General features: G+C 35.9%; 1 protein-coding gene across 1 annotated transcript in view; it reads right to left on the minus strand.

Moving 5' to 3' along the window:
• Positions 1-15,623, minus strand: part of ANGPT1 (angiopoietin 1) — a gene marked incomplete at its 3' end in the record, with an annotated part of 125,940 nt that overhangs the window by 53,119 nt on the left and 57,198 nt on the right. Inside the window, exons 2-3 of the mRNA XM_083361242.1 lie at positions 8,206-8,361; positions 4,028-4,149 (exon numbers count right to left, since the gene is read on the minus strand). Of these exons, the coding sequence (XP_083217368.1) occupies positions 4,028-4,149; positions 8,206-8,361 (278 nt within the window). The remainder of the gene's footprint in view (positions 1-4,027; positions 4,150-8,205; positions 8,362-15,623) is intronic.

Here is a 15,623-nt window from a genome sequence, read left to right on the forward strand (position 1 = left end):
AGTTAGCGTCAACTTTATTTCTAGTCACCTGATCACAGAGGTGACTAAGAACAAAAAAGCCTTCATAACATGGCTGCAGTATTTCACCATTGGCTGTGGTGATGCATTTCTAACAGTTGCCCAATATCTGCATAAAAACTTAGGGTCATAAGAACCTCCCTCATGCCAACTTTCCATTTGGCACTGGTTGGAAATTTAAGTAGTAAAATCTTCCTGTTCTGGTTAAAAAGTTATAAGTATCTCTCCTCTGCTGACTGCTCTTTTGCATCTGTGGGCCAAAAATAATGTTATATCCTCACACTAACCAGCCAGAGATCTATGTGTGATTTAAGATTTAATTTGAGATCCCCTCACTCTCCACTTATTCACATACATCTCAAGGGTCCTCTTATTGTTTTTCTTATGGAGAACAGTTCTGTGGCAAAATGCCTTAAACACAAGTCATTCAACTGAGTCTGGGGATATAATAGCATCCACATGTTGTTTGTTCATTAACTATCATAGACCTTCGGTGTTATATATGTCTATTAGTGTGTATATTAGAGAGAGCAAAAGAGACCACTGAATCCGCAAATCTGCTAAAGATACTGGATGTAATTTTTTTAAAAAAATATTACAATGAAACTAAATAAATACTTTGAACATTTTAACAGATGCAGATTGTAAGATCTTACTAAAGGAATATATTAACAGCTATCAGCTACATATAGCACAAAGTTATAGTAATAATGAGGGAAGAGGGGTTATATCTCCCTTTTGTACAGTTATAATGTGGCTTTTTTATCTTCATTACAGATTTAATACCAGTATTTAATATTCTGCTTCCTACAGAAATATAGATTCCTGTGTTACTGGAAAAATAAAAACCACATTGAAACTGAAAGAGAGCTGCTTGTGTCAGAAACCAGTGTAGTTGTCACGTGCATGGCGTAATACCTAGCAATAGCTATTAATAAACTACTAATAAAATCACTACTTTTATATCTTGTTATTTAATCATATGGCAATGAGTTTCTACTTAAACTCATTTTTTATAAAAACATACTGTTTAACATTGAATATCCTGGACTAACTAGCTATATGAATCAAAGATATTCTGTTCTGTTCCGTTCCATTCTGTTCTGTTTCATTTCATTCCCTCCAAAATGTAAGATCAGGTTTAAAGGACAAGTAGTGGCTAGATATTTTCTGATAAGTACAAATCTAGCTGCACAGCAGAAGCTCATAGGTCTAACACACCCAATTTAACGTTGATCTTTAAAACTCATAATTTGCCTTCAATTTTTATGGCATAGTATGACTGGATTCATTCAGCCCATTATCATGGTTTATCCAGGCATGGATTATCAAATAAACCATAATTGAATATGTTCATACCATATGCTAAACCAAAGCTGATCAACATATAGTGGGAAGTTGTTCGAATCAAACCTTAAATTAATTAAAAATAGCAATTTATTCGTTGTAGAGTTTTCCAGCAGAATGTCTTGTTTTATCATGTACTGTAAATTGATATAATAAATATGGCAGAGATTTGTAATGGTAGGTATGTTTACTTTTTAAACAACATCCAATATATAATGTCTTCCATTTTCCACAATATTTTAACATGAAAGATGTTAAGGAAGGAGACAGAACATTATACTTACATGCTGCAAATATCTTTTGCCTGAGCATTCTTTCATCCTAATTATTTGAAGGCTATCCCTTCCTAGTCAGTTTTTAGCGTTTTTTTTAAATGTAGTGATGATCCTGATGATATCTAGTGTTTCAAAATGTGAGGCAAAATAGAGGAAGGTCAGACTTAAATTTTTGTCTGCCTTTTTCGGAGACCTTGCCTTTTTTAAAAACAACAACAACACAAAGTTCTAAACAGTTTAACTAGGGTATATTGTAAGCTTTACACTATGGCTTTTGAAGGGTTACCACTTTAAAAAAAGGAAGAAAAATGCCATTAATTTCCAACCATTCTAATTAAAAAGGATACATCAAAAGAAAAATGATACACAGATAATGGAGAGGGAGGCAGTATACAGGTTGAGTTGGTTGGATCTTGACCATGTTAGCTGAAGCTACTTAGACTTCTCTCCACTGGCTAAGAATTTTGTGATACTAACAACATGCTCTACCCAGGAGAGACAAGTGTCCTACAAGCATCTTAAGCTCATATGACACAGCCAATGACTGAGAATTGTGGGAGAGATAATCCAAAACAGCAGGAGGCTACTAGCTCACAAGTTAGCCCTGTCATTTTTCAGGAATGTATGGACACTATAATCATTGGTTGTTTATCTTAATAATTCATTACCATTCTCCAAAGACAGGCCTTTCCTCCTTTCAATTATTAAAATGCATGAAACCACAAGCCCAGAAACGGAGAAGTGAACTCCCTCTATCCATTTGTGCCTCAGGCTATTCCACAGCATTCCCAGTGGAATGAAGCAATTCACTTTTCAAGTTCAGATAAGTTTCAAAAGATCTTTATTATGTGACACAGGGGCTTGCCAACTGCCTTTTACTGAAGAAGGACAGAAAAAGGAAAAGGCCAAAACAATCTGAGGGAGGTGGGGAAAGCTTCTGAATTGTGACTTACACCAGCAACCAGCATATGGAAAGTGACAGGGGAACGTCAGATCAGTTGCATGTAGGTCCTTTCCATCCCATCTCTCCATGAGGGAGGAAGAATTCAAATGAAAATATATATATTTAAAAGAAAGAACACTCAAAGTGCACTTTGAGCTAGCAGAAACACAGACACATATATAGCAGACAGTACACAAGCACTCACCTGAGTAGACCCCCACATATTGTATACACAAACTGTACCACAAATATAGAGATAAGTTATGTGCCCATACCCTAAGCTTTCATATGACCTTAGGGAGAAGGTCTGCATGCACACACACACACACACACACACACACACACACACTCACACACAGCATTTAATTATACAAAAGAAACTGTAGATGCTTCCTATGGCCACTCATGAATAAGGGACTGCAGTGCATTTAAAATCATGATCTCTATGCTCTCCCTATCTTGTAAATAAAAATAGAAGCATGTCTGTGTTGCAATCTCCATAGAATTGTCAATTAAGTGATTTCAACTTGCAGTTTACAAGGATGTATTTTTTCTAGGATATACAGTATTTTTGTGTTTGTGTGTGTGGGAATTACACAATCAACACCCAAATGCTTCACTTTTCAGAGAAACCTTATTCTGCTTTGGTATGGAAAATATTCCGTGGGGGTAAGTCACCCCACCTCCACAAAGCAGTTGTGCATGTTCTGTAGGTGAATAGTATCTACTTTACGTAAGCAGAGAAAAATTCTGTGACTGTTGCTCCCTCATTTAGAAATGGGGCACTTTGACTCTTTTTAGAGATGCTTCACACAAATTTTTATAGAAACAAAGTGCTGTTTGAAATATATATACAGTTTTGTCTGGATTACATCATTTCATTCATTCATTCTTCATTCATTCAGTTTGGAGGGTGCCCACCTCCTTAATGACTCTTGGCAGCCTACAGTTAAAAGAAAAACGTATAATTATATATAAAGAAAAAGAGCTGTCCAGAAGGCTAATTCAATATCACAAAAAACATAGGGTCCCAACAATCATCCTATCTCAAAGCCTGGGAAAACAAGCAGGTTTTGAATAGTTTTCAGAATGTCATTCAGTGGAAGCAAAACGGTTTTCTGGGGAAGGCTCCCAGATGACAACTAACATAGACAAATGCTTCTCCAAGTAAAGAAATTCCACAAAGAAAGAAAATTACAAGTTTATGGAAATGTTCTCTTGGTAGTTGACTTGGTGGTAGTCAAAAGTAGAACATGTCCTTGACAATACTTGTTCTGGATGAGATACCCCTGCAGATGCACAAACCACTGCAGAAATTTTTGGATTGATTTGTTATGATATAAATAATGGAACACTCTTGGAGACAAATCAGCATTTTCTAGAAGAAAACATCTCACTTTGGAGATCGAAGACTATAAGTTCATACCATTCATTTTATCCTCACCTGTTTTTCTCATGGATTTTCAAGATTTCATGGGTCTGTTGGAGCAACTGTTTCTCCAGCTTGTAAGTAGATAAGGAATTTTCTAGCAGTTGGATTTCAAGCCGGGATGTTTGATTAAGAACCTGAAGAAGGCAGACAACCAAAAAACCTTGCAATAAATTGAGGCGACACAATAAATAGTTGTTAGTTCAAATGAAAAAACAGATTAATGTTAAAATAAGCTCACTGAAGATAGACACATATCAAAAGCAATCTGTTTCATAACTATCATCTTGATCAATATATTCAATGCACCTTATATAGATACCTCATTGATATATCTTATTCAGTAACAGTAGCAAGTAGTACAGGATTTTTAGTGTTCATTTTCAAATTGAACTTTCAGGTCTGAGAAACCTGCCAGGCTGAATTCAGTTTTTAAATGAAAGAAACCAGATTCCAATATTGCTCTATAAACACAATTTCTAATATATCATTATCCCATGGTATCCCTTTTGCTATATTTGGTCTTTATTTATTTATAGCATTTTCATCATCCTAGATAGTATGTATCTCCATAAGAGAAGTCTGCATTCCTCTCTATATTTCCTTAATGCCAACTGTTTCCATTCTCAATCTACACTAAAAAAATAACATTCCTAGATTGTAGAAACAAAAAATAGTTAAATTGACAAAACACAAGACCACTTTTCTACACACAACAAGAGAACAATGCAGAAGAAGTCATATATCTGAGAATTTATGGAAACATTTACTGATTCTCCTGTTTTTGCCTCCATTCCACCACAGTTTTCCTTCTAAAAGTATGGTTTACACAGGGAGGCAATTTTCATCAACTTTAAGTATTATTTAAGGATGAGTTTTGTATTCAACAGCTCCATTAATAAAATGGGTTTTGGGGAGTCCAACTAAATAATATTGCATAAATGATGGCTACCTGTCTGAAAATGGATAATGGTTACTTAATGCATGTGTTCTAGTAGTACATAGCATATCTATCCAACCTCCCATGAATGAAAAGCAGTAGCAGAGTAAGTCAATATTAACTAAGAAATGCAGGCTATACTATATAGTGATTGGAATTGTATGAACAATTCATTTATTTCCTCATATTTAGTTTGTCCTAGCTCTTTCTATCCTGGACCTTATAATGTGTTAAGATATATTTGTCTTGTAATGTAAATATCTTTATAGATAACCTGCAACTTTGTCCAATTTGCACTGCAAACCCTTTAATACACAAATGAAGGCAAATATTCATGTCTCAGGATAATGTTGCAGGATCCAATCTGGGCTGGTCACCGGGACCAGAGGTTTAGTCTTCTGAGCTTTTGTACTCATGCTGGAGCCCATCCTCAAGGAACTTCTCTTTACTAGAATGTGTGCTTTGGATTATTCTATATATTTATGTGGTGCCCAGTTGGTTGTGGCTTCTTATTGGTTGATTGGGGTGTTGATGGCTGGTTATTAAGTTGTTGGCTATTGTTGGCTATTGTTTCCTTGTGCTGCCAAGTACCTGTTAAGCTGGTGGTAAATCAGCATTCCTGTTGACTAACAAGGGGTCCATTTCCCATTTCCCTGTCTTTGTACCTGCTTGGCCAATAATCTTAGTAGCTGAGAAATTGAATCTATGTCCTTGTTCATTCTAATCTCCTCATCTGACCACTCACTTGTGTTCTTGCAATCTGATGGTTAGGTTCCTACATAGTCACAGCGGCAATCCATGCAGAGGATCTGGTAGATTTCATTATAAGTATCTTCCACCTCCAAACAATCTTTGCAAAGCATGATTTGTCCTCCAGTTCTGGTGACTGAGCCAGATTTGACCTTTTAATCGAGTTCACTCTCACTCTCACTCTCTCTTGTCACACAAAACAAAAACATTGAGATGAAAAGTTGGAGCACTGGATGATTTTTATCTCTTGCACAATTTAGTCTTCATATGTTACTTTAAAAAACATCTTAAAGAGAGCAATAGAGTCAAATATCTATATTTTATGTCTTGAACATGCCCATATGTTTTCTTCATATGGTGAGAAAGTGCCATAGAAAGCCATTAAACTAAAATCTTGCTTTCTCAATGAGTACTGGGACTGTTGGATTACAAAAGAAAAACTAGCAACTGTACCCCGGCAGTAATATAAGACATAGAATATACTCAAGACACAATGGTTGAGTTTTGATGTGCTTGATTCCTTTTAATACAGTGTAAAACTATAATGTAGTCTCCATTCTTCATTATGTTATAAATACAAAAATGCAAGACTTTTTGTTCCAAAGATTTCCTGCATTAATATCCCATTACCCATAAGCTAAGTCCACTTCATATGAAATTTTTTATTATATCTTCTCTAGAAAACAAAAGAAGCTGAGAGCTTAAACAAGGCTTGTCATCACCATGTGTACACTATCTCTAGCTAGACTAAATTGTTGTTTTTTCCCCTTGGGTAACTGATCTTGGTTATTCCATATGTTGATATACATCAAAGTAATAATTATGGAAAGGATATTGCATATATAGTTCAAGGTTGAAGATTGATTATGTGTGTGTGTGTGTGTGTTTGTGTGTCCATCTCATACACTCGGGTGGTATGTGAATTGCCCATGTAATGATTACAGTTATGAATGTATTTGTTTAAAGTAGACAGTCTAAAATAAAGCAACTGTTAGATACCATGTGCTCAAATCTGTAAGTGGAAAAGAATGGTAAGGAATCATGAATTGTGAACTGAAAGATAAAATCAAAGGACAAACAATAATGAAAGGATGTCCAATGAGTTTGGACCAATGGAATTTCAGAATTTGAAATTCTGATACTAAGGAATTATCTCTCTCTTCCCTTCTGACACCAGTCCTGTTTTTGATGAGTTCCCAGCATGTCCTTGAATTAACCATATGTTGTCTGGACATCTTAGCCTTTTATATAGCAGTGAGTCAATTACAGCCTGAAAAGCAGCAAAATTGACCTATCTCCTTTGATATTATAGCCAACTCTCATTTAGGTGATGAATAATGGCTATATTGGAATATAGGATTTAGATAACCTTCAATTAAGTAGCCCCCTTATGATTTATCCTAGGTATTCCTGGACACAGGATGATCACATCAATGTCTCTGAACTGGCCCTACATCTTTGCTTCAGCTTTCAGTTCCTTCCATTCTTTGTATTGTTATCACACTGCAGTAGCATAGAATTTGTAAAATGTAAAAAAAGACTTGCATCAAAATAATCTTAATCTTGAATTTTTTGCACATATGTGGGATGTTTCTAGGGCACATTTGTTTTATTAAGAAACCATAGCCGAAAGGCAATTTTGATGTGATTAAATGCTGGTTGATCAAGACTTTGGATATTGCTTTAGCAGGATCCAGAGAAAAGATTCTTCATCATTAAAGCAGAATATCAAAAATCGTAGTAGTGCATCTACGAATACTGTATTGTTTTGTGCTGTCCTTTCTTTTCATCTGATTTATAAATTCACTTCTGATGGCTCCTTATCTTAGAAGCATATTACACCCTTTGAAAAAGATGATTCATTGGAAAGTAAGGCATATTTCTTCCACCACCCACTTGCCCATTAGGTTTAGACATTTTCCTGTTAAGCAGAATCATGGACCAATTGAAAATAGACTGACCAAACCACAGAACAATGCAAGAAAGCCACTCGTCCTTATCAGGAAGGATTCTAACATTTTCCTGTCAATGCTAGCTTTTCTAGCATATTAAAAATGGAAAGAATTTTGATCAGTTAGTTGATAATTTCAGTGAGAATAGCTTTTCAGTTGACTTCAAGCAAATACAGGCCAAGTATTGAACACCCTTCAATGTGTAAATATACCCATGGAATTAGCTGCAAGGATGACTTAGAAGTCCTATAAAAATATAAAGTAAGGAGATTTACCCAGCTAGGATAATGACTCAATGTCTCATATAGACCTAATATGGACAACCATTAGGATTTTATTTACTTTGACATTTCTACTGTTCAGTATGCACTCTAAAAGTTTTTATCTTAATCAAAAACTGACTACCTCCCTATATAAGCTAATATATGTAGCTCACAGTCAAACTGATCACCTTCTTGACTACTTCAGTCAAAAAGTATTATTTGGGGAAAGGGAAAGGAAATTATGTTACCATAGTCAATGTTCTGGTGAACGTAATTGTGACTACTTACTTGTGTTTCAACATCAGTGAGTTTTCTTGTCTGTTCTGCTGTCTGGCTGAGAAGGCTGGTTCCTATTTCCAGCATGGTGGCTGTGTGATTTTGGACAGCATTCTGCTGCAGCTGGGCCATTTCTGACTTCATGTTTTCCACAATGTAGTTCTCAAGCTACACAACAAGAGAAAAACAAAGGCCACAGAAAAGAATGTTGTTTAATTTTGTTTTGGTTCAAGCCATGATTCATTTAAACAATGTTTGCAGAGTAAACCACAATGACTGGGTTCCCACAATATGCTAAACTCAATCAAATCACTTTATGGCTTAGTTCAATGCGTGATGGTTGTCATTTTAGATTTTGGATTTAAAAAATATTTTTGTACATATTTCAGTGTTACAGGTAGTCCTCATATAAGGAATGCAGAAATCCTTGCTAAGCAACACAGTCGACTAAGCAAACCAGGTGACTAAGAAAAAGAGAGATGCTGCAAAGATCAGCAGTTGCTCTTGTCTCATCCAAAGAGAGTGCTCTCATACAGTGTCCTTTGAACCTGATTGTTTTCCCTTTTTTGCCCCCTTGCAGGGAGGAGAGACTGCTTAAACAAGCCATCTCTTCCTCAACTGCCTTTTTCTGCAGCACAGCAGATCCCTAAAAAAAATACTAATTACAAGATAACAAACTCAACTCTATGACCCTACCTAGTTGATTAGAATACTCTAGCCAGCTTGCAAATGCTGCCTGAAACTGATCAGATCTTAGTCAGTTTCACACTGAAGGCTTGTGTTGTTGTAAATGATCCCATTGGTTGGAAAATGTACCTTTTATTGCCATTTATTATTGTCATATTTGCAAACAGAATGTTATTCAACACAATTGTTAAACCACACCTGTATATGGTTTGGGTTTTTTTATTTGTTGATTTACTGTTTGTTTACACAGAGTCACATTATCACTGTTGGACAGCCTTATCAATCTAGATCATAAATAAATAAATAATGCAAGATTATTTAGAACATATCTTCAAGAAAACTGTTATATTTTACTCCAAGGAGTGCAATGTATATGGTTCCTCCCATGTTATCTTGTTTACAATCTCATGAGAGAAAGTCATTGACTCAACTGATCCAGGGAGATATATTACTTTGTAAAGTTTTAAAACGTGATTTTTCCAAACATAAGAGAATTCAGAAGACAAAAGACAGCAGTTTAAAAAAATGAAAACAACTAAATTTATTGTATGTCAAGATTTAATTAGGCCACATCTTTAGTTGTATCCCATTATTTCTTTAACAAAATATCTAAGAACAGGGAAGCACACAGTGTGATCTCTAATCAATATTGTATGTCAAGATTTAATTAGGCCACATCTTTAGTTGTATCCCATTATTTCTTTAACAAAAATTCTAAGAACAGGGACGCACACAGTGTGATCTCTAATCAATACCAGAATATAGACATGCATAACAAACACTATAAATTATATACAAATTGCACTTGGGAAATCTCTTCAAGGATACAAATTTTCAATATTATTTCACAATTGTTACGTGTGGAAGTTTTAGTACAAAAGAATCTGGTCAGTATGTGATATAGTCCTTTATATACATATACATGATTGTTAGTATTCAGAAACAAAGTTCAATTTCTCTTGTAAAAACATCAGTTACTTCAATGCTAATCTTATATCGTCTTGCAGAAAATCAATACAGATAGTCCTTGACTTACAGCAGATCTTTTAGTGATCATTCAAAGTTACAGTGGCACTGAAAAAAGTGACTTATGACCACTTTTCACATTTAAGACCATCTTGGCATCGCCATGGTCACATGAGCAAAATTCAGACGCTTGGCAACTGACTCATATTTAAGATGCTTGCAGTGTTCCATATTTTCCAGAAACTATTATATTTTGCTCCAAGGAATGTAATGTACATGGTTCCTCCGATGTTATCCTATTTACAATCCCATGAGATTTTGTGACCTTTAGTGACCTTCTGACAAGCAAAATCATTGGGGAGGAGGCCAGATTCACTTAAAAAAACAGCTGCAGTGATTCATTTAACAACTGTGGCAAGAAAGGTTGTAAAATCGGGCAAAATTCACTTAACAAATGTCTCACTTAGCAACAGAAATGTTGGGCTCAGTTGTGGTTGTAAGTTGAGGACTACCTGTGATGTCTCATATTGTGAATGGGAAACACATGAAGTCTGATTTTATTTTCTTTTGTTTTCCTTGCTTCACGTGGATCAAGCCAGAATTATGCAAGTAGTAGTATGTCACTATGCCTGGGGGGAATCTAAGGGAACCAGGGATATCATAAATGGCTCCATTGTAAATATCTTTTAGTCTCCCTTCATAGTTTGTAGATTATAAATTGTTTAATATTATTTTCTCGTTTTTAATGTGGTTTTATGATTTTATAGACATGTTGTTTTTACTGAGATGAATGGCCATATAAATCAGAAAAAGAAAACCAAATGGATTACTGCATACGGCCTTGCGGTAGTTCCTGGATTACCTACAGGATCATCTCTCCTCAATGATGTCTACCCATTCTGTGAGAACCAGCAAGAGAAGCATGCTCTGCTTTTCATCTGTAACAAAGTGGCATCTGACAGGGCTGAGGAAGCCATTTGGGTGTAAAGGTTAAAGCACCAGCCTAGGAACTGGGAAATTGTGAATTCTAGTCCTGTGTTAGGTGATTTTGGGCCAGTCACATCCTCTCAGCCCTAGGGAGGAGGTAATGGCAATGCCGGCTGGCGACCCCCAGGGGGAGAGCCTTCTTTGTGGGCCGCCGACCCTCTGGAATGAACTACCCTCGGAGCTGCGGACGGCCCCTGACTTTTGGTCCTTCCGCCGTGACCTGAAGACCTGGTTATTCCAACAAGCAGGCCTGGACTGACTACGTTTTTTAATTAGGCTTTTTATCGGGTTAAATTGTCTCGTAATTATTGCATCTATTGTTTAATTCTTTTTTAAAAATTTTACTTTATGTTTTTTCATTTTTATGGTTGTGAGCTGCCCTGAGTCCTCAGGGAGAAGGGCGGCATATAAATTTAATAAAATCAAAATCAAATCAAATCAAACTACTTCTGAAATCTTGCCAAGAAAATTGCAGATACATCCAAGCTTTGCCAGGAGTCAGAACTGACTCAAAGGCATGTTTGCATGTGTGCACACACTCCAGTCAGATATCAATAGAAGAGAATATTTGTAGCTCAGGGTTGAACTGTGGGGTTCTTGGTCCTCCCTGAGCTTACTGATTTTCTTGCAGATGTTTCATAACCCAACTTGAGAAGATGCGAATAACTACTCCACTACATAAGACATATCTATCCCCAACATTTGAGGGGCTGCCACAAGAAAGAGGGAGTCAAGCTATTCTCCAAAGCACCTGAAGGCAGGACAAGAAGCAACGGATGGAGACTAATTAAGGAGAGAAGCAACTTAGAACTAAGGAGAAATTTCCTGACAGTGAGAACAATTAATCAGTGCAACAGCTTGCCTCTAGAAGTTGTGGGTGTGAGGTTTTAAAGAAGAGATTGGACAGCCATTTGCCTGAAATGGTAAGCATCTCCTGCTTGAGCAGGGGGTTGGACTAGAAGACCTCCAAGGTCCCTTCCAACTCTGTTATTTTGTTATTCACATATACATGCACAGGCAAAAGCATAAAATGGCCTGAAGCTATGTAACTCCTGCCTAAACAAGTGCTGCTGACTAGATGCCATGATCACTGGAATGTTTGCTGTTGTGATAATATTTCTCTGGAATTGCCGCTCACAGATGAAACTACACAGGATGTGATTCACTAGGAGTTGAAGCTATCAAATGTTTTAATCTCACTGGGGCTAAGAATAAATACCATTATCAGCCTGGTATTTAAAATCTTTAGTATCAAATGTCACAATTTGCAATGAAGCATGTACTATTTCAGCAAAATGAGAATATGATAAGAGCCGGATATGCCTTGATTTAGGAACTGCAAGAAAAAGCAGGAAAGCAGCATTGGATTTATACTGTACTAATGGTTCATATTATCTTTTATCTACCTACTTCTGAAGATACCAGAAATTACATACTTAAGAATTACTGAGGTCAAAAAGATTTGTAGGTAATCAGATGGCTCATGTAGAAATTCACAAATCTTCAACAAAAGGGAATAGAGTTGTTGTTTTAAGACAAATATGTTTTGGATATAAATGATGAAAAACTGATTTTCCAACTTAGGAGAATATTAAAAGGAGGAAGTGGAGAAACTGAGATCAGGTTCAGAAATCTCACAAGCTTTGCAAAATAGGGTTGCCCAATAATCTAACAGGTCATTCGAGTTAACTATCAAAAAGGTCCCTTGTACCACAATCAAAAAGGTCCTTTGTACCACATGCCCCAAACATGTGGTTTACATGGATAAGCAGAAATACACTAAATATTGTATTTTAGTGTATGTTTATCTGTTTGCTCAGATGCTTAATGCTATAGAAATTGTATATTGACAGGATGAACATCATGAATTGGTGATTTTCAGATACAGGCACTAAATCTGCCTGGGATGAAATTGGATTCCCATTGAAAAAGCAACTTGAGAGTACTCTAAGGTGCATTTTTGTAAATGGTTTGCAGTGAATTTGGCTTTGATTGATTATCTTTATCAGTATTCCTGGACATTGATGGCCAAGTGACATTCTATGTGAGCCAATTGTGTGTAGAGTGTGTAGGCTAGAAACTGAGGAATTGTGAGTTCTAACCCTGCCTTAGCTGAGTAACTTTGGATCAATCATTCTCTCTCAATCCTAGGAAGAAGCAATAGCAAACCACTTCTGAGAAGCAATGGGTGGAAATTAATCAAGGAGACAACCAACCTAGAACTAAGGAGGAATTTCCTGAGAGTTAGAACAATTAATCAGTGGAACAACTTGCCTCCGGAAGTTGTGAATGCTCCAACACTGGAAGTTTTTAAGAAGAGACTAGACAGCCATTTGTCTGAAATGGTATAGGGTTTCCTGCCTGAGCAGGGGGTTGGACTAGATGACCTCCAAGGTCCCTTCCATCATCATCATCATCATCATCATTATTATTATTATTATTATTATTATTATTATTATTATTATTATTATTATTATTATTATTATTTTCTGTATTGAGATTTCATGAGTTTACTCAAATGGTAAGATAAGTTAAGAAAGATTCCTGAAAGAAAATTTACATTTTCCCAAGCCATTTGTGGAATCTGAGAGTGTGGTATGGGGTATACTGTATGTGAGAATTGCTGTTTCAAGAAATTGTCATCCAATAGACCTAGTCCTAGCCAATCATAAACACCCATTTACCAGAATGCTTTCATCTACCCTAATGGGAACTTAAAAATTCTTGCAAATACATAATTTTAAGTTTGGACAATACCAAATTTTATTTCCTTCTGAAAACAAACATAAAACATGTTGATCCTATCAGCATCTGTAGTGGAATGTGTAACAGTACATCGTAAATAAATCCACCTTTAAAATAAGAGGTCTCCTGTAAATGGATCTCTTTGTAAATAACTAATGGCATGCTCAGAACAAGGCAGACATTAAACAAATTGAAGCTTATTTAAATCTTATTTTAATTTAAGATTCACTGATAACTGAGGCTCATTCTTTTAGAATCGATTAAGGGAGTGCTTGAGTGAAATAAAAATATTCTATGAATAATTTTAAAATACGGGGTGCATATTTTAGATTTCATTTCAAATATTCTATACCACTCTTATTGAAGTTGCCTAGCTGAAACATTTCTCAGAATAACTAGCATCTAACAGGATGAGTAGGAGAAGGAGAAGGAGAAGGAGCAGGGGGAGAGGGAGGAGAAGGGGAAGGAGAAGGAGAAGAAGGAAAACTAATTGTGAGTTGTAGATTGCTTAGACCTATTTTTAAGCTAGGGATTTCAAATGGATGTGTTTGAATAGTAAGCTTGTCAATTTTGCAGGAAAAATCATTTAATACTGTTTTTTTTTCATTAAGCAATTTGCTGTGACCCAACTTTTGATATATTACTATTAACGTTATAAAGTTAGGTACACGCTAGCAGTTTTTGCCCCTATAGTAGAATTCTGTGACATCTACTGTTTCTAATCATTCTTAACTTTCAATCCTGTGTTTTCTACAATGCGGTATTATTCAGCAGGCCTGCAATAAAGCCCCAGCATTCTCAGAAATAAAACTGTCACAGAATTCAGTATTATTATTTAATAAACATTCTAGGAGATTGCACATTAGGAGAAATTGACTAATGCTTTCAGTGTTTACTAAAAAGTCTTTATAGAAGCCACCCAAATACTCATGAATAAAAATGCAAACAGAAACATGAGACATGTGCATGTTGCTAGCTCTTGGCATGTGGCTATAAATAAATTAAGAGTTGTTCTCTCTCAGAATGATCAGTTTCTCTTTCACGGGGAAAAAAATTACATTCTCAAGGTAAGATGAGCTCTCAAAATAGCTTCATCATGCCTGGATGCAGGAAGAGGTGAACTATTACAGGGGACAGCCCTAAAACCATACCACATTCATGCTCAGGGTGATGTGGCTAGGACTGAATCTCTGAGCCCAAATCCTGACTCCCATAGAATAAAGTTTGGTGGCTCAAATGACCATCTGAAGAATGGCAACAACAAGCAAGTCTTAGGTTTCTTCTACATAAGCTACTTCTTTTCTTTTATTTTAAAAAGTGTTATTCCTTTTCCATTACAAAATGGAACTTATTTTCATAGCATTAAGGTAGCGTGTATATGTGAAAATCTAGTGCTTTTAACCAAGCATTGTAGAGTTATATATATTGAAAATCTCTCTCTCATCTGTCTATGTCTCATCTATAGCTATCTCTCTTATCTGTCTGTCTGTCTGTCTGTCTATCATCTATCTATCTATCTATCTATCTATCTATCTATCTATCTATCTATCTATCTATCTATCTATCTATCTATCTCCAATAGCAGAGATCAAGATTGCTTTGCCATAATGTTGGGCATGTAAGCAAACCTTGGCATAGAGCCTTATGGTTTTCATATGACTGCCTATTTGCAAACAGAAATACATATGTCAATTTCATCATTTACTTTTGTTCCACAAAACATTGTAGCATTTAACTTTATTGCTTCTGCATGTATTGATTTGGAGAAAAGCAAAATGAAACCCAAATTTGTTGAAGGATCTGCCAAGACCCTGTCATTTTTTTTCAAGTGGTCAGCAAAGCACAACTCTGAGAACCTCAGCTATACAATATAATTTACAAGTACTGCATATTATGGTTACACCAAAGATCTAATGCCACCCAGTGAGTTTCATGACCGAATCTCTTTCTCATAGTCAAGTCCAAGAGTATGTTCTCCCATACTAAATCCACTTGTATTTTTCAAAGGCTGAATTATTGGCTGAATCAATCTAATCTACTTTTAA

This window comes from Vipera ursinii (genome assembly GCF_947247035.1).
Source record: "Vipera ursinii genome assembly, chromosome: 3".
Classification (NCBI taxonomy): Eukaryota; Metazoa; Chordata; class Lepidosauria; order Squamata; family Viperidae; genus Vipera; species Vipera ursinii.